This window comes from Cryptomeria japonica, chromosome 10 (genome assembly GCF_030272615.1).
Source record: "Cryptomeria japonica chromosome 10, Sugi_1.0, whole genome shotgun sequence".
NCBI lineage: Eukaryota > Viridiplantae > Streptophyta > Pinopsida > Cupressales > Cupressaceae > Cryptomeria > Cryptomeria japonica.
In genome coordinates this window covers 506,714,803-506,734,739 of record NC_081414.1, presented here as the reverse complement: position 1 = coordinate 506,734,739, position 19,937 = coordinate 506,714,803, and the positions used below count along the sequence as shown (strand labels likewise).

Sequence of the window (19,937 nt, the reverse complement as noted above, 5' to 3'; positions counted from 1 at the left end):
GGCGGCGCCCTTTAGTATTTTGCCTGTGAATAAACCATTGGAAATTAATGAAGTTTGTTGATAGAGATTGCTGCTTCATTGGGATCACAGCATTAATTAATAAAATCGCTGCATTAGTTGATAGTTAGATCGCTCCCCAATAACAATTGCTAGATCGCTCCACAATCAATCTTTGTATTATCGTAGGATCAGATTAGGAGATGAAATTATGAAGTCTTGCTATCGTAAGACAGTTTCTTATTTAGGATCTTTGTCAAATCAGGGGCATGAAAATCCACCCTTCCTGAATTTGCTTGCCCTTAATCAACTTCAGATCTGGATTGTTGAAGATCTCTTCTCCTTCCCACGTAGCATCTTCCTCAAGTAGGCCCTTCCATTTGATCAAAAATTCGAGGATAGTCTTATTCCTCCATTGTTTTTCCCTCATATTGAGAACCACTTCAACTTCCAAGATTAGCTTAACCTCGTCGTCAAGCAAGGGTAACTTGTTACCCTAGCACATTCTTGAGTCGGGACACATGGAAAATGTTGTGAACATGGCTGTTCTCGAGCAACTCCAATTTGTAAGCTACTTCGCCAATCTTACTTGAGATCTTATACAGCCCATAAAATTGGGATCCTAATTTTTCCGCTCTACTTACTTGAAGGATTGCTTACATGGTTGTAGCCGCAAGAATACTATCTCTTCAACTTCAAATGTCCTCGGTGCGGTTCATTGATTTTGTGTTTGATGCAAATTGCCTTTGAGGTATTAATAATGTCCATACTCTATTGTACGAAATCTTTTGCCCCCGGTACTCGGCTTTCTTGTGGAATCAAACTTCCAAAGGAGGTTGGTTCATAGCCATACAAAGCTCTAAAGGGACACATCTTGATTGACATATGATGAGTGGTGTTGTAGCAATATTAACCAAGATGTAACCATTTTATCCATTAACTGTTGGTCGGTGACATAAATCATCAAGTATCCTTCATCCACTTGTTAACAATTTCAGTTTGCCCATCCATTTGAAGGTGATCACTTGTGTTGAATGTAAGTTTAGTTCCTACTAATCGGAAGAGTTCTTGCCAAAATAGGATAACAAATTGGCTATCTCGGTCACTAACAATGTTCCTTGGACGACCATGTAATCTAAAGATTTATTTGAAGAATATTTCTGCTATTTGTGGAGCTCGGTACTCAGTAGATATTCCTATAGAATGTGTGTACTTGATGAGTCATACATAGATGCAATCCTTCCCTTGAACCTCAAGTAAACCCTATTATGCAGTCCATTGAGATGCTTTCCCATTTTTTATTTCGGATGGGTAAAGGTTGTAGAAGACTTGCTCGGTGTTTTTGCTCAGTTTTGTTTCTTTGAAAGGTCATGCATTCTTGTACATGCTTCAAGACATCTTTCTTGAGGCCCTTCCAAGAGTATTTATCCCATACCTGTTTGTAAGTTTTATAGTACCCTTGGTGGCCCACAAAGGGATTGTTGTGGTATTCCTTAAGTATCTTATCCTTCATCTTCAAGTTAGGCACAAGGAATATCCTATTTTTATTTAGGATAAACTCTTCTACTACTTTGTACTCTTCATTGGGTAAATTCCCCTCCTATATACCATTTGTCTGTGGATCTTTGACATATTCTGCAATGATATCATTCTTCCAATCCGTGGTAATGCTTGTTAGGGTGTTCAAAAGGGGTAATCGTGATAAAGCATCTACTAAAACATTATTTGCCCCTTTTACGTACTCAATATCAAAATCATAAGCTTGTATCTTGCTTACCCACTTGTACTATATGTCATTTCGGTCCTTTTGATTCATCAAGAACCTTAAGCTATTGTGATCAATCTTAACATTGAACTTCCCACAAACCAAATATTGTTTGAACTTGGCTAGGGCATGCATGATTATCTAACATCTACTTCTCATAGATTGTGTAGTGTTTTTCAGTTTCAATCAACCTGTGACTTTCAAATGCAATGGGATGCTTATTTTGCACAAGGACCGCTCCAATTCCTCCCCCAAAAGCATCACACTGTAGTTCAAAGGGTAATGAAAAAATAGGTATGGCTAAAACAAGGCATGAAGTCATTACTTCCATTAATTGTTCAAAAGCTTGAGTCACCTCATTCCACACAAAACACCCTTTTTTCGTCAAGTTTATGAGTGGGGCGACTAGTTTTGAGAATCCTTTTACAAAACGTCAATAGTAACTGCATAATCCTACAAAGCCCCTTAGTTGTGTTAGAGTTTTGAATTTTGGCCATTCCTTAATGGCTTTTATTTTTTCTTCTATACTCACCCCTTGTGCATTGATATTGTGACCAATGTAGACGATCTCTTCTAGTCAAAAATCACATTTGGAGTTCTTAGCATATAGAGATTCATTGATTTTGTGACCAATGTAGACGATCTCTTCTAGTCCAAAATCACATTTGGAGTTCTTAGCATATAGAGATTCTTATTTCAAGATGTTTAGAACTTCCTCAATATGTTGACGGTCCTCTTCCCATGTCTTGCTATAGATAAGGATGTCATCAAAAAATACAGCTAAGAACTTTCTTAATTGTTTCTGGAATACATGATTCATGCATGACAGAAATGTTTTTGGGGCATCTGTTAGGCCAAAAGGGAGGACCAAGAATTCGAAGTGCCCATAGTGACACCTAAAGGCGGTCTTAGGAACATCTTCTTTTCTCATTCTTATTTGATGATACCCCAATCGAAGATCAATTTTGGAGAAATATCTAGCTTCATGGAGTTCGTCAATTGACTTATCTATTCTTGATATGAGGTAACGGATTATTATTCTTTTCTTGTTTAAAGCCCTATAGTCTATATACATTTTCATGGCATCATCCTCTTTCTTGGTAGAAATCTTTTGAACTTATTTAGGCACATGATAAGTATATGAGGGGATGCAAAGCACAGCATTAAGCACAAATTGACCATGGGTTCCCCTTGAAAGAATTCTCTAATCAAATATCAATGATGGGAAAAGTAAGGCGAAGGCAACAAAGGACACAAGAAAGAGAAAAAAATTGCATTTTAACGTGTATTCCAATAGGACGTCCCTATTAGATTGCATTTTTTGCCAAATGGAGCTCCATGAGAGTGTAGTTTGAGGTGTTTTTTCTCTAAACTCTTTGAAATTTACTTGTCCCCATGTAATTTTAAACCTCTTGTTCAATATCAAGTGTAGCATTATCAATCTTTGTCTTTATCTACATTATTAGTATCTCATCTTATGATTGTAAAGGTTAAGGAGAAAATATTATCTCCCAAAAGAGTGCATTTATAGTATTCACTATCTTTTGAGTCTCATGATCATGAAGTTTCCATATGTTCACACTATCATTATACCCAATGAAGATACATTTCCATGCTCTCAAATATAATTTGGATCTCTTCTCCTTAAGCACGTGTACATATGTGTCATGCCCCTACCCCATGATAGATCGTAGCTTTAATAAGATTAAATTACAACATAGAACTAATGAAAAATTCCTAGGGTCAACCTGATATAATACCCTAGGCAATAAATAAATAAATAGGAACGACTAGGCATAGGTTGTCACTAGCAACGTGAGAAACATTTCTTGCTTGAGTCGACTTACTTAAATCAATTAAATATTTACCTAAATAAATTAAAGATTTCCTAAGGCTGGTCCCCGCCCTAAAAGGGTCACCTCTCTTGGAGAAACCACCCCCTTTATAGTGGTATAAAGGGAGATAAAATATGGCAAGAACAAGGGAAACAGATAAAATAGAATTCTATTTAGAGCAAACAAAAGGGCCGATAAAAGAGTAGACAAAATACAAAAGCACAGGTGAAGGAAAGGACTTAATTAAGTTAATATTCAATGGTTTAGTCAAAGACAGAAGACACCAACGGAGAGAGTAATGTCCCCTTCTCAGCTTTAGACTGTTAGATGGATCTTTAGCCTATTCTGGAAACCCATAGGCTAATCGGAGACTAAATTAGGGTTTCAATCTTCAAGGTGGATTTCAAAGGCGTGTTTGCAAGAGTTTGGCAGTTTTCTCTTTGGGTCTTTTTGAGTTTTTAGAGAGCTTCAGAATGGTGTGACATGCATTTCCATCAGAGGAGATTTTTGAACTTACTATTTTTAACAAATGACGATGGCTACCCGGATTGTGCTTAGAAGGTGTTTGAAGTCACTTCTATTTTTAGTAAGTACTATTTTTAGTAGTATGATGCAGCACTTGGTTTCTATTTTTGGTAGTCCAGCTTGGGGGGTGGTTTATTCAAGTCTCTTAGAGTTTGTTTTTGGAAGGTAATAACTGAAGTGATTTTACAATTTCAAGTTGTTTTTTGACCCCCATGTCTAGGCTCAATGACTTTAAGGTGTTCTTAAAAGATGTTCCCATGTGGTCGTCCAACTCAATGACTTTAAGTTGTTCTTAAAAGATGTTCCCATGTGGTCGTCCAACTCAATGACTTTAAGTTGTTCTTAAAAGATGTTCCCATGTGGTCGTCCAAGTTGGGAATTATTAATAATTTGTATTTAGTTATTGAAATAAAATAAAGTAAAACTTTTAATCCCACATTGCCTGGAGAAGGGTCGATTCCATGAGAAAAGCTATAAAAGCAAGTTTGAGAGGCTCATTTGCGTATGCTATTATTTTGATAACAAAGTGCTGCTGAAATATTTTCAGAGACTCTTGTTTTGGCGTTGTGTGCCTCCTAGCTTCTTCCAAGTTCGAGTTTGAAAGATAACTCCTAGCTGAGTGTGGAGCAGCTTCATCCAAAGGTTGCCAGGGTATTCCAATGGAGATTTCCGTTTTGAGTGGATTTGATGTTTTCTAGTTGGTGTGTGAGTGGTGTTGTTTGTTTTTGGTGTGTAAAAAACCTAGTTGCTGATTCAAGATTATACTCACACTATCTGGAGGTTTGGTCTGATTTTGTGGGTACTGGCCAATTCTTTCCCAGAGATCTGGGCGCTCCTATGCCCAAGGTTTCATGATTTTTGATGAGGAGATTGGTTTTTGCTGCTGGTCGTACCTTTTGGCTGGCCCTACCATCTTGCCTAGGCTGCATTGGGATTCGTGCCATCTCCCTAGTTGGTGGTTGGGACTTGAGATTGGATGGAAATTGGATGCCTAGCCTTTATGGTGTCTTTGCTTTGAGTTTGAGCTATTTCTGAGGAGAATCGAGGGAGATATGATCATTTGAAGTTTTCTTGGGTTGCTGGTTGAAAAGATCAGTTTGCAGCTATTGCATATCAGATTGGGTATCACTGTTCTAAACTCCTATTTTCCATCATAATTTATCAGATTTGAGTTTGGATTTGTCTCTCTATCTTCTTGAATCATAGTAATAGTGTTTTCTCTTGATGCTTCAATGTTAGCTTTATTGTAATTCACTGGTTTAGTAGTACTAAACAACATTCCTTAATTTTCAGATTTTGAAGCTAATCTTGTTACCCACTAAAGAAGTGGAAGTGGCTGCTTCACCGCCAATTTCTTATTTCATTACTTTCCAACATTTGATATTAGTACTCCCGCTGAATAAGCGGTCGAGTTTATGTTGGCATTTTGAGTTTGTTGGCATTTTACATAGAGATTGCATTAATGATATGTTGTCATTGATGTCAATTGAACCGGTAATGGTATTCATTTTATTGCTGATATTGTTGTTTTTGATATTGGCTAGTAACCGGTAAGAAGAACTTTGTGGAAGATGTTGTAAACCGGTATGTAAAGTTTGTAAGTTGAACCGATAAACCGGTATAAAGGGTTAAACCTTTCTATGCAATGTAACCGGTAAACCCTATCAGTTGTTAAACCCTAACCGATCAAGTTTGTTGGTTTATTATCTGATGAGCGGTAATGATGGAGACACGTGTGATCATTGTATGAGGATAAGTTCAAATTGTTTTGGCGTGTTTGTTTTTGTCTAGGGAAGGAGCAAAGTGGATTGCATCTAATGCACAGCGTGTGATGAGTTACAAAGTCCGATGAAGCGGTGATCATGGAGCAGTTGGAATTTTCTTGAAGAATGTGAAGAGATTTTCATGATTTCTAACGGTCAAGATTGTACCGACTTGTTTGTAATCTCGATGATGAGAATTGGGTTTTTGTTGTGTTACCGACCTAATTGATTTGTATTTAAGGTCGATGAAGTTGTTTGTAAAGGTTGTTGGCAAGATTGATAGAAACCTGTTGAGTGTGTAGTTGCCTAACCAGTGAATGGATCTACACTTTGAGTGAAGGCAGATTGAAGCTTAGAAGGATCTGATCAAGCAAATGTTGTGCTACTCAGACAGATCAAGCAAATCTATTGTTTTCTAACAATTACAGCAGAAGTGAAATCCCTTAACCGGGTAAGCTCTAACAAGCTTGGTTACTCATTAAATCCTCTAACAAGGTGGTCCATTAGCTTGGATTCTTAAATCCTCCAGCGAGGTTACTCCTAACAGGGTATTGTGCTTTTCATCAAGGCATATTTGCAAATCCCTTAACCGGGTGATTCCTAACCGGAATTAGTTCTTAACAGGACTTATTGTAAAGCTTTAACAGGCTTGGCTCCTAACAGGGCAAACTTTAGAAGAGTTCAGATAGCTATCCTTGTGAGTCTCATCTCACCGTGGTTTTTACCTATTTGGGTTTTCCACGTATAAACATTTGTGTCAAGTGGTGAATGTTTGTGTGGTTATGATCTTATTTGTTGATTTGGTTAACTTCTGATAAGGCATGATAACTAGAAGCATTGAGATGAATATGTTGAGTTATGATTAAGCATTGTTGATGTTTACAAGATTAAAGTTGTTTACTGTTAAGTTGTCATAACAGTTAAACCGGTTGATGTCAAGTATTCTTATGAATATTGATCTTGACTGAGATATGTTTACTTTGTGTGATTGAATTTGAGTTTGGGAACTTTGTATCAGTTTTTCAATATACTGATTCACCCCCCCCTCTCAGTATTCTACCCGATACTTATTCTTTCATCATACCATCAGTTTAGTTTTTGTATTGCCCGCTGAGAAGAAGTGCCTCGTTACACTGCTAAGTTGTATTCCCTTTCATTTTCAGTATGTTTTCCAAGTTTCTATCTAATACTCCCGCTGAACAAGTGGTTGAGTTTGCTGGATTTTTCTTATGCTAACATTAACGGGTGCAAATCCTTGTGTTTTAACATGGAAAAAAATAAGGGGATATTTCAAAGAGACACCACCTTAGGAGGGACATGACTATGGGAGAACATGACTCTTCTATTCAAAGCCTCCTAAGCATTTTTCTCCACACAAATTGAAGTAGGAGACATGTTAATCAAGTAAAAAGTTGTGCTCATAACGTTTGTTCCAAATCAACTTCATTTAGCATGCTCCCAACTCTCTCCATCAGCATTATGTTCATTCTCTCTACTACTCTATTGTGTTGCAGGGATGGGGCTCTAAGAAGTTGTCATACGGCTCAAAATACCATGTTCTCTACAAAATTTATCAAAATTTCCTAAACAAAAATCTCTTCCATTATTTATCCACAACACATTGATCTTCTTCACCAACTAACTTTCAGTGAGAATTTTGAACTCCCTGAACTTCAAAGAATCATTGGATTTATTTCTAAGAAAAATACCAATGGTTTTCTAGAGAAATCATCAATGAAAAATCCATAATATAGAAATTTTCCTAGAGATGGTATATCCACGTAATCGAATACATCACTATGGATCAAATTTAAAGGGATCAAATAAAATCAAAACAGATTTTGATTTCAAGCATGATGTTCACAAAAATCAAAATCTAGGTGACAATTAATGGTAATGTCCCCATTTTTAGGTTCTCTAGCACTGCAATTGTCATTGACTTTCTGAGTTTGTGTCAGCATGTTCAGAGGGGTAATTTGATGTTACTAGTGAGTTAAAATGGTTTTGAGGAGTCATATGACACTTTCAAATGTTATTTCCGACTTCTGTTTTGGGCTCCAAGATTCTTGGAGGGAGCATCTATATTTAATAAGTCACCTAGTCACGTTTGTTTATCATCTTTTATCATCGAGATCACTCCTACGCAATCAAATTTCAATTCCGATGCTTTCCGACTAATTTCGCTAGTTGAATGTACTATTGAGCTATATTTAATTATTTTCACTAAGGTTGCCTTTAATTAAATTTATTTATCAGGAACCTCACTATTATAGCTCGTTGGAAAGAGAATGGAAAGTTTTAAATGATGGGACGCTTAAAAGTAACTTTATATGCCGAAAATGTTTTAAAATGTAATGTCCCCTTTGTAAGAGACATTAGTTTTGCGCTAGATTTGCCCTAGATTTGGTTTTAACCAATACAAAGAGATTTAGAGGGAAAGTAACTTTATCTCTTTAGGAATAAAGACCTAAAAAACAAAGTTAGGAAACATTCTACAAATCATGCTACATAAATAAGTAATCATAACAACTATAACCAAGTTAAAAAAATGATTGAAAAATAAGGAGAGAACAAAGTAAGCACACATTCAATTGTTAATACAGACGTCAGAAACATGAACCATGATTTACTAATGATTCATATTGCTACTTGGCTACTAATGAAGCCTCAAGCATAGTAAGCTATTATGGATGCTTGATAAGGTGCCTTGACCAACCGTTCCCCCTTATCAAGTCCAACCGGATAGGGTGTCTTAATCAACCGTTCCCCCTATCAAGTCAAACCGGATAGGGTGTCTTATCAAACCGTTCCCCCTATCTTTCCATATACGATAGGGTGTCTTGATAAATCGTTCCCCCTATCTTTCCACATATGATAGGGTGTCTTCTTAAACCATTCCCCCTATCTTTCCACACATGATAAGGTGTCTTATTAAATCGTTCCCCATAGGGTGTCTTGATAAACTGTTCCCCCTATCTTTCAGTATTATAATCAGCATAAATTGATATACAGTGCTCAGATTTTATGTTACAGTATTCAGATTATTACAGAATACCCATAATCAGATCTATGTTCGGAACATGTATAAACAATATTATCAGCAGCATATAACTTGTCATAATATGCAGAAGTATGTCCAGAACATGTATATATAATATTAACAGCAGCATAACTTTATATGCAGAAGTAAATATATAGTGACATTATGCTATATTGAATAATTGAAAGCAGCAGTATATTAATCTGGAGAATGCAGATATAAACATTATTACTATGTATGTAGATCGTACCACCAAAGAGAATATATAATCACACAACTAGGTGTCAATATTGCTGTAGTTATCCCGTCTAGCCTCTAATGGTTAAATGATTGACGAATAATTGATTGATTGAATGAATTCCTTTGATTATATGATTTGAGGTATTGGTGAGTGATAATGTAACGAAGGCTGTTTTATATATTGGTGAATGATAATTGAATGTATACTGATTTGATAGGATAATTTGCTGCTTGATTGTTCCTTGATTGGAATGATTGGGATGATAATTGATAAATGATCATTGAATAATTGGAATGATCTCTTTTATACTTCATCGGTAAAGGGTTACCACCTTTCATAAGACTTGCTTCACCACCCTTCATTGCTACCCTTTTAAGATTATATATTCTTTCCCAATTGTTCTCTCTTCCTCCCCTCAAATGACACTTCCTTCCCTTTATATCTTCCATTGTGAAGGAGAAGTCACACCCCTTCACAATCACCACCCTTCGTAATAGTCACAACCTTTCACAATCACCACCCTTCATAATAGTCACAACCTTTCGCGATCACCCACCTTTGAAAGGGTCACAACCTTTCACAATCACCACCCTTTGGAAGAGTCACAACCTTTCATAATTTCTGCCCTCCTTTGGAAGAGTCACTTCCTTATTTACTTCCCATTCCTTCCTTCTTCCATTGACTATTCCTTGATTTACATGCTCCCTTATTTCTTTTCTCCTCCCTTTTCCCTCTCACATGAGGTTCTCTTCTCCCTTTATATCTCATGTTTGAGGGTCACACAGCTTTTCATTTTATGCCTTTTGACCATTCATTAACTTAGTTAAATTTTAATTATATTTAATTTTATATTTTAATTTAAATGTTATTTTCATTCTTTTGTATTTTAATTTTATTAATAGGGGAAAGGAGCCAGTAGTGGACATAGCTAACTTCGCACATCTTAAGCTCCTAAACGGTTCATCCGATTCCGACGATTTTTTTTTTGTTCTCTCCGTATGCGACTTAACTGCTTAAAGCTATTGTTTTGGCTTGTGGGTAGTAACGATGCACGTTGTGGAATTCGTTGTGCACAAAGGTCAAAAAGTACAAATTTCAAAGTGTGGTCCAATACATAATCACCTTTGCGCCAATAGTAGATAACTCAAAATAGCCAGTAGTAGTGGACAAATGCTCCAATAGTTAAGCACAAATGACCCAGTAGTGGTGCACAAATGTCCCAGTAATGGGCTAATTATGGTCAAAAAAGCTAAAAAAATATCCACTATTGGTATATGTCATATTTATTAATGGACCTTCCATTACCATTTTTTTTGCCTCCTAATATGTCTACTAACGAGGGTTGAAGTTGACAAAAAGATGACGGTTATTGGTCCTATGTCCACTACTGGCTCCTTTCCCCTATTATATATTATTAAATCATTTGGAGTTAAAAGGCTTGATAAATTTATAAAGTGATTTTAAAAGGGAATTTTCAGAAAGCTTTCTAAAAGGCTTATGAAAAGGGGAATTGAGGGCTCATTTGGTATGTTGAGTTTATTATTTCTGATATTTCTCTCTAATAAAACCCTATGTGGTTCTAGAGATTTGGACTTGGTCCATCTCAACCTTCTTGAGCACGAAATCCCTCTTGAAGAAGACTAGCCATGGTAGTGAAAGATCTACTCTGAGTGGTATTTGTTGGAGATATCTTACAGGCAGCACCCAACTTGGGTATCGGCACGTGGGAATGTGAGGTATTTTCTTGTATTTGATGAGATTTTTGTTGATGTTTGGAGGCGTTTAGGGTTTGCACTACCATTTCTATCCATTTCATGACCTTCGGAGAAGTTATTGGAGATTGGCATCCAAACTACAAGTGCTAGTTTGCTGATCTCAATACCAATTCAGTCTATTTCATTGCTGCATTTTCTAGGTATGTTTGAAAGAGATATGTAATGCTATTTGATGATCTGGGTTGCCTTTACGTTTGAGAAAATTTGTATTTTCAGATGAGAAATAAAATCTGGGATTTTCCACTACATGTATTTCTAAATATTGTTATATTTCTGAGTTGTTTATTGCTGGAAGTTACTTTATTATCTGCACTAAATTTGTTATCCTAATACCATTGCAAAAAACATCCAAAACAAACAAAAAAACTAAAGCAAACAAGGCAGCATATTATAATTAATTAGCCCCCCTAATAATTATTTCCATTTCAAGGCCCTTAGGCCTTTCTTACTAATGTGGCCTTTCTTATCATGCCATAACATTATATTCTCTATTGGAAACTTATGATTCTCTAGATCAAAATTCTTAAAATTGTTACATTCCAAAATAATGCTAGCATCCAAATAGAACACAATTCTAGAACAAACTTCCTTAGCCAAGATCATCGCTCCAAACACCATCTTGCATCCATCTTTGTTAAAAACTACCAACACACCAACATCATTCAATTTACCTACAAAAAGCAAGTTTATTGCCAAACACAAAATGTGCAAAACATTGAAGAGGTTTTTGGTCCTTCAAATTCTAATTACAAATATGCCTTGACAAATGATTTTAAGAGAAGAGTTATTTCCAATGTACCTTTATTCACTATCTAAGCTTTCATCATCCAAGAACCAATTCCTATTGGGAGTCATGTGAAGAGAGGCTCTAGAATCAATCAGCCATGCACCCTCATGTGCATGTATAGCAAGGTTTCCACGAAAGAATCACCACCACTATCATTAGAATATCTCAACTCTAAATCATCATTGGACTCTTTCTTTGCCTTCTTTTCCTTGCAATCTTTCTTGATGTACCCAATCCTGCCACAATTCCAACACTTGACCTTGGAAGGAGACTTCGATCTCCCCTTAAACTTAGCATGCTTGTCCTCCTTTCCCTTGGCTTTATCCTTTACACAATCTTTCACAAATTCTCATGTTTTTTGCCGCATCTCTTCAAAAAATACTACATTGACTACCTCATCAAACCTCAACTTTGAGATGGTCCTACTGATTGCCATTACCAATTTTTCACATAAATTTGGCAAAGAAGAAAGATTACTCATTGGTCCTCCCCGTGCATTTTCACTTCCACAAACACTAATTTGCTGACCACAATGTTGAAAGCATCTAGGTGCCATGTCACACAGTCTCCGTGACTCATGCTCAAGGAGTAAAGCTTCTTTCAGAAAAAGGGCTTGTTACCTAGGGACTTTTGTCTATTAAAATTACCCTAACTCCTTCTAGAGGCTTCTAGTGATAGTTTCTCTAAATACATTTAGGAACACTCAATTTGCAAGGAAAACTCAAACAAGGTTCTTTGTCATGTTGATAATCACTTCTTAATTTGCAAGGAAAACTAAAACAGGATTCTTTGTGTTGTTGTCAATCAATGCCTAATCTCCATCTTTGATAGCAGTTTTCAAACAAAAAGATCCTCCATCTTGAGTTTCCAAAGCTCAAAGTTTGTTCCATTAAACTTATCTGCCCCCATTCTAGAAGTGTTTTCCATATTTGTATGCTAAAATGGAATATCAACTACAAAAACTCCCATTCAAGCAAACATTCATACAAAAGATATCCGCCTCCCACCACACATCTAATAGGCTAGTCAAGCTTCGATACAAAATGAAAGGAAACATTCACTAAATCATGCTAATGTACTTCAATTTTTGACAGCATAACCACACAGAAAACATAACATACAATCTCCATAACCAAGCCCTCCCAATATATAGGCCAAGGAGACCCACAAAACCAAGAATGGTATTCCAAAACCATGGACTCAAATTCATATGCTAAAATAAAGTGAACGTGGTCCAAGTTCAAACCATGTGTTCCACCTCCAAGAGTTACTTCACTACAACTTGAATGTAGCTCTTGATGGACCAATTTCAACCCAGCTTCAAAAGAGTCCATGTGTAACTCCCAAACACTTCAACATAGGCAATAATTACACATACACACTTGGTCACAGGGTTTGCCGAATTTCATACTTGAAATTCGAAATTTGGTAAAAATTTGACAAACATATAAAATTTGTTAAAGTTTGTAAAATTAGCACAAGATTGAGGACTAATTCTCTCCCACAAGCGGCTAGGGCATAGCTTATTTGTTTCTATCGATGGGTTTGTTAAAGCACGACCACGTGACATGGGTCTCAAAATACACAACAAAAAAACAGAGGGCAAGATGAATCATTGCGACAGATTCCATTAAGCCTAGCAATGGCATCAACCTACGGGCTGCACAAAGCCAAGACAGCCGACAGACCTCTAGTTCTATTTTTTTGCGACAACCAACAGCCCTCCAATTCCATCTCTCCACAACTCCTAGGTAAATTGAAATTTCATTTATAGATTAAGATTCTTTTTAGGTTTTTCTTTTATTTGGTTTTTCTATATTTTATTAAAAAAATTGAAAATGCATTTTGTATTTTAATGTTAGTGTTAATTAAAAAAACCAATATATTATTTAATTTATATTAAATTTTTATAAAAAGAGTATTTAAATTTGGTTTTATTTTACTTAATATGTTTTTCTATAAAATTTAATTTTGTATTTTTGTTATACTATTTTTATAATTTTGTAGATATATTATCTATATTTTAAAAAAATTAAATTTATATAAGTATATTTTAATGTCGAATTTTTTTTTAATTTTCCCTCCTCACCGAACTTCATCCAAATTTATTGTTACCGAACATAAACTCGAATCCAAACGTTGTGGCTTAGCTTACACACACCAAAAATGCTAGTAATAGTCGACCTACTAACCTTATATTCAATGACTTCTTACAACCATCATAAAACCAATGACACATGCCAAAGAGTGCCAACAATAGAATCTCCTTTTCCATGTGGAGCACTCTTTTCCATGTGAAATCTCCTTTCCATTGGGGTGCCCTTTTCCATGAGAAAGTATTGTTCAAGATATTATGAATATTAAAGTATTATTCAGGTTATTATGAACATTAAATAATTCCTCCTAGACCTATGACTTTGTAACATATACAGCAACATCAAGTCCTCTAGTCCTAACAATAACAGTTTTTATTGAAATTCTAAGAATGATCAATAAGGAAGAATTGGAGATTACAAAAGATGCAATTCTTTAAAATAATATTTCATCTAACATAATATGAACTAGAAAATCATCTTATTTAATATTTAATAATGTAATGATGGAACCTCCCCATTCATCTATATTGTTCCCTTTGAGGTTTGCTATGTAATCTATAATTTATGCTTTTCATTTAATATATTTTTCTTTGTACCTATAAATTGATTCTCAAATTCTAACCAACCACCCTTACTCTCTCACAAATATGTGTTTGCCTTAGAAACTAACTGAATCACCATATCCCAAGCCACCCACATACAATCTCCTCGCACATAGGAATACAGTACTGTTAACTGAAATTTGAACATTCATTTATTCTATTTATAAATATTATCTAATAGGCTAGAAAACCAGTAGATAGAAGAGACAGATACATTTTCTATAAGGCATGTTATAGAAGAGAAACAAAATCTAACCTGTGATACATCCCAATGCTGTGCATCAATTGATTCATCATCTAATTGTCCATTCTGACCATGCATACCATTCTCCTCAACTGCAAATTTAAAATCAAAAGAATCAAAATATCCTGAATAACATATGGTATCATAAGGCAGGTCACAAACATCTTTGAACGCAGAAGAAAAAAAGGATAAATTCAACTCCTGAAACAATCAAAACTCCCATATCCTCTCTCATAGAATCTACTGATGGTTATAAATCATGCTAACAAGCCCTGTCAATAGCTGTATGGCACCCAACAATATTCAAAAGTTAATATAGTTTGAAACTCTTGACATTCATTTTCTTATTTTCTTAAATTTAAATTATCTGAACATATCCATCTTTTCCTTCTAAAATATATAACTCATTTAAATAATAGCCAAGTTCACCTAGCAAGATATTTATGATAGGCATTCCAGAAGAAATAAAACCCATGTATGGATCAAGAGATTGTACTGTGTGTTTCCCCAAATAGTGTAGTTATGCACATCAAAATCACATATATGAATGAAGAGGCATATTATTGTAGCAAGCATTAGATTATGGACATCAAAATTTTGAATATACTAGATAAAACAGGTGTTATACTGTTTATTTTAAAACTAGGTGTTTAATAATTAATTTGCACATTAAGTTTCACCAACCTAGCCCTGCATTAATCATTGTCATGCATGTGGGTGTGAAATGGTGTCCAAATGACATGCCTCTTGTGCTTGACAATATGCTCAATGATGAAAAACTTGTTGATACAAATACTGTAATATTTTATGGGGTTTATTGTCGGCCATAATGATAAATGGAACGTTGCAATATTTAAAAATATAAATGAATGCCAAGTTTCTATTCTATTTTGTGAATCTTTCAATTACAGTTTATTCTGAATATTGATGCTGCCTTAATTCTGCATATTATGTTTGGTCACATTAATTGTACTCAACTTTTGGCAGTGTTTGTAATGTCCCCTTCTTAAGCATAAGCTACTGTTGACCCTTATCCTAGTTTCATACACTCTTCCCATAAGATATTGGGTATTGGTAAAGGGAAAATAGATTAAATAATTATATCCAGTTTTGGGGATGAAAACCCTCCTAACTGGCTGTGTGGTTTCACTCTAGAATCACCATTGTGCTGAATATTGAGATTATTTTCCAGTTTGCTACTAAGAATGGAGATATTTTCTGTGTTTTGATTTCTCAATATAACCCTTAATTGTTTCCAGTGATTGAGTTTCAGTTTAGGTTGATTTGAACACCATTTCATGAATTAGATGTTGGTATTGAGGCAGTACAAGTTTCCAAAGGAGGCTGTACCATTGTTAAATGCAGATTGGAGTGATATTTTTGCACCGTACTGCCGCCTGGAGATGGGTGTCTGGCTGCTTGGCAGAACCACTGCCTTTTTCCCTAAATATTCTCCTTGTTTCAAGCTGTCTGCACCATTTTCTATGCTGGGTATGACAAAGAAAGGTGAGATTTGACTAAAAGTTGGAGTTTGGGTAACTGAGCAGCTGTATCATCCTCTGTATCTGCTGTTTGCTAAGCCCTACAGGTCTGATATAAGTTCAGTTCACACTTGGGTGAATACACACTCATGATCACTCAGAAGAGAAGCTTGAAAGAGACAGTTCAGTTCAGACTTAAGGGGTATCAGTAGAATTGATATTTCGGGTCCACACTTATCTAATCCATCAACATTCAGAGGTAAGTTTCAGTGGTGTAGTTGTTCAGTCAATGTAAGCTGATCATTGCCTATTCTCTGGGTTTGGTGAGCTAATGTTATGTTGCAGCAATGTAGTTGATTATTAGCATAATGTTCTTAGCATGTTGGGTGATTTGTTCCTTCTAATACAGACATCTGTAGTTCATATCTCATTATTTTGTAAATTTGGATGGCAGTACCCAGAGAGTAGTGCATTTCATGATATTGTTGAACCAGATGGTATACCACCAGTTAATGCATTTTATCATCAAAGCTCTTAATCGATAAACGGTAAACCATTAGTCAATTATCTTTATGACTATAATAATATCATTGATCAATGATGAAGTATCATACTATCAAAGATTCAAATATCATTATCATATGATTTATCAAATGTATTTGCAATTTTGTCTATTTTGTTCTTTAAGGGTGTCTACCTGAAGCACCATGAACATGTTGGAAGCAGCCTTCTTGGCATTTCTTTCAACAAGAGCCATGTTACAAGTGGTCTCTAGCAAGTAGGTCAATGCTATAGGAATGGCTTCAAACGTTAGAATATTGTAATTCTATATATTTTTAATTTCTTTTGGATATATGTAATACAATCGGACCCAAGGAAAAAAATTTGTCCTACAACCAAAACCCTCTTCTACCTCACCCCATACTAGAACCTTGTACCCGTACTCGACCTTGTAGCAAAACCGAAAACTTAACTTTTGAAGAAAGGGCAAATGATTCATGCCAAGTTGAATGTGTAAAGTTATTTCAATTTTAATTAAAGAACAAGTTATGAACTATGAATGCTATATATGGATATGAGGAATTATGTCAATGTCTAATAATTCTGACTTTTATCTGCAGGTCTGAAGGAGAGAGATCATTTAATATTTTCTATGTCTCCTCCAAATGAATTCAATTGGCATATATATCATTTAGGCAACCGGTCAATTGGTGTATTGACCGGTCATGCCTTTTAGGCATGACCGATCAATGCACCCATTGATCGGTGCCTTTACAATTATACCATTAACACAATGCTGATTATCGGTTCAAAAACCCCCGATAGCATATTGTAATATCATAATATAATGACTGATCAATTTAATGAATCGGTTCATATAAACACCGATGATTCAAAGTGCACGATGTATATAATCCAACCGGTGCATTTGTTAACCAATGTTAATGCCAAATGAAGCGGTGTATTCATTAAACCCGATAACAAGTATGCCCGATATAATTAAGCCCGATAACAGATGTGAATCGGTGCCAATGTTTATGCACCCGATAGCAAGTATGAATCGGCGAATTTAACCCGATAACTTATAGCATTTAATATGCTATCGGGTTAATACCCCGATAGCATATTAATGCCAATTAACAATTGACATTAATATGCTATCGGGTTGTTAGCCCGATAGCATAATGATAAGCAATGTTTGTACAATCCGATAATCATATGCAATATAAATCAGACATGAAGCATGTAGATAAATAACAGAACAAGGAAGGTTAGGAAGATCTTATCTTGCATAAGCTACCATGCATTAACACTCCCTCTTAGCTTTGGAAGATAGATAAGGTAACCTGCATCACATTTCCTTTTCATAACTAAGATAATGTCAGTCAGCAAAAATCATTTATACATGAGAAGTACCATCAAGACATATGATACAAAATAGAAGAACATCACTTGAGCATGTGACATAAAGTATTATTTTAAAATGTGATAAAAGTAAGAGAATCGTCACCTGATCATGTGAGAAATCACCAAAACATGTGATCTGTAAGATTCATCAAGATATCACCTAACACGTGATATCAGTATTGCCTAACACGCAATACTTAAGGATAAGTCTATGAGAAAGGTTAGTTTCTCATCATATCCAAGTTGTGATAAGTGCAATAACATTTATAAATGTTTATCACAACATAGTCATGGCACATCCATGACTTACCAGAGATCCAACATGATGAATGGTTGAGATATCACCTACACATGATATCAGTATTGCCTAACACACAATACAAGGATAACCATATGAGAAGTGCTTAAGTTCTCATCATATCCAAGTTGTGATAATGCAATAACATTTGTACAAACATAGTCATGGCACATCCATGACTTACCAATGATCCAACATGATTACTGGTTTGACTATCATAAGATCATCACCTTATGATGTCTACATACAAGTGTTCAGTATCTGAGAGATCGTCACCTCTTAGATATGAACACAGGTGGCAAGAAGCCAAGAGATAGTCCAAACATGACAAAGAAGTTTACACCTTAAACATCTTAAATATATGTAAGTATAGATTACAAAGTAGATTACCTTTCTATCATACCTTTTCTAAAGTGATCAACCTTCACTCTGGAAAGTGGTTTGGTCAGAATATCTGCAGTCTGGTCTCCTGTACACACATATTCTAACTTTATCACATTCCTGTCAACCATATCTCGTACATAGTGATATGGAATCTCAATATGTTTGGACCTGTCATGAAATACTGGATTTACAGAGAGTTTTATACAGCTTTGATTATCACACTGAATGACTGTAGGTTTCATATGTTCTCCAAATAATCCCACGAGCAATTTCCTTAGCCATACTGCTTCTCGGGCAGCCATTGAAGCTGCAATATATTCAGCCTCTGTGGAACTCTGAGCTACTGAAGATTGTTTTCTGCTGATCCAGGATATCATGGCTGACCCTAAACTAAAGCAGCACCCTGAAGAGCTCTTTCTGTCAGTCACACTGCTAGCCCAATCTGAATCTGTAAATCCATGTAGATCTATGTCAACCTTTTCATATTTAAGACCAAGCTTTAGGGTACCTTGTAGATATCTCATTATATGCTTTACTGCAACCAGGTGTATCTCCTTAGGTTCACACATGAACTGACTTAAGGCATTAACAGCATAGCAGATATCTGGCCTTGTATTTACTAGATACATCAGGGACCCAATCATCTGCCTGTATTGAGTGGGGTCAGTAGGTCTTGATTCTACTGTTGCTTCTTTAAGTTTATGGAAGTTGGTTTCCATAGGAGAGGTCATGGGTCTGCAGTTTAGCATTCCAAATCTTGTCAATATGTCCAAGGTGTACTTCCCTTGGTTCAGTACAATATTATCAGAATTCTGCCATACTTCCAATCCTAGGAAGTAATGAAGAAGCCCCAAGTCTTTCATATCAAATTCTGTGGATTGATCTTTCTTGCATTAATCTATTAGGTGATCATCTCCTGTGATTAATAAGTCATCAACATATAAAATTAATATTAACATATCACCTTTATTTCTTTTGAGGTAGAGATTAGGATCTGCATCATTCTTAGAGAAACCCAACTTTGAGAGATAGATGTCAATTCTTTCATACCAGGCTCTGGGAGCCTGTTTGAGCCCATAAAGAGCTTTCTTGAGTCTACACACATGAGACTTTGCATCATGAATTTCAAACCCTTCAGGTTGCTCTAAGTAGACTTCTTCCACGATCTCGCCATTCAGGAATGTTGTCTTAACATC

General features: G+C 35.6%; 1 protein-coding gene across 1 annotated transcript in view; it reads right to left on the bottom strand.

Annotated features, from left to right (window-relative positions):
* Nucleotides 1-19,937, bottom strand: part of LOC131079639 (uncharacterized) — a 326,487-nt gene that overhangs the window by 178,303 nt on the left and 128,247 nt on the right. Inside the window, exon 8 of the mRNA XM_058017643.2 lies at nt 14,683-14,762. Coding sequence (XP_057873626.2) covers nt 14,683-14,762 — 80 coding nt within the window. The remainder of the gene's footprint in view (nt 1-14,682; nt 14,763-19,937) is intronic.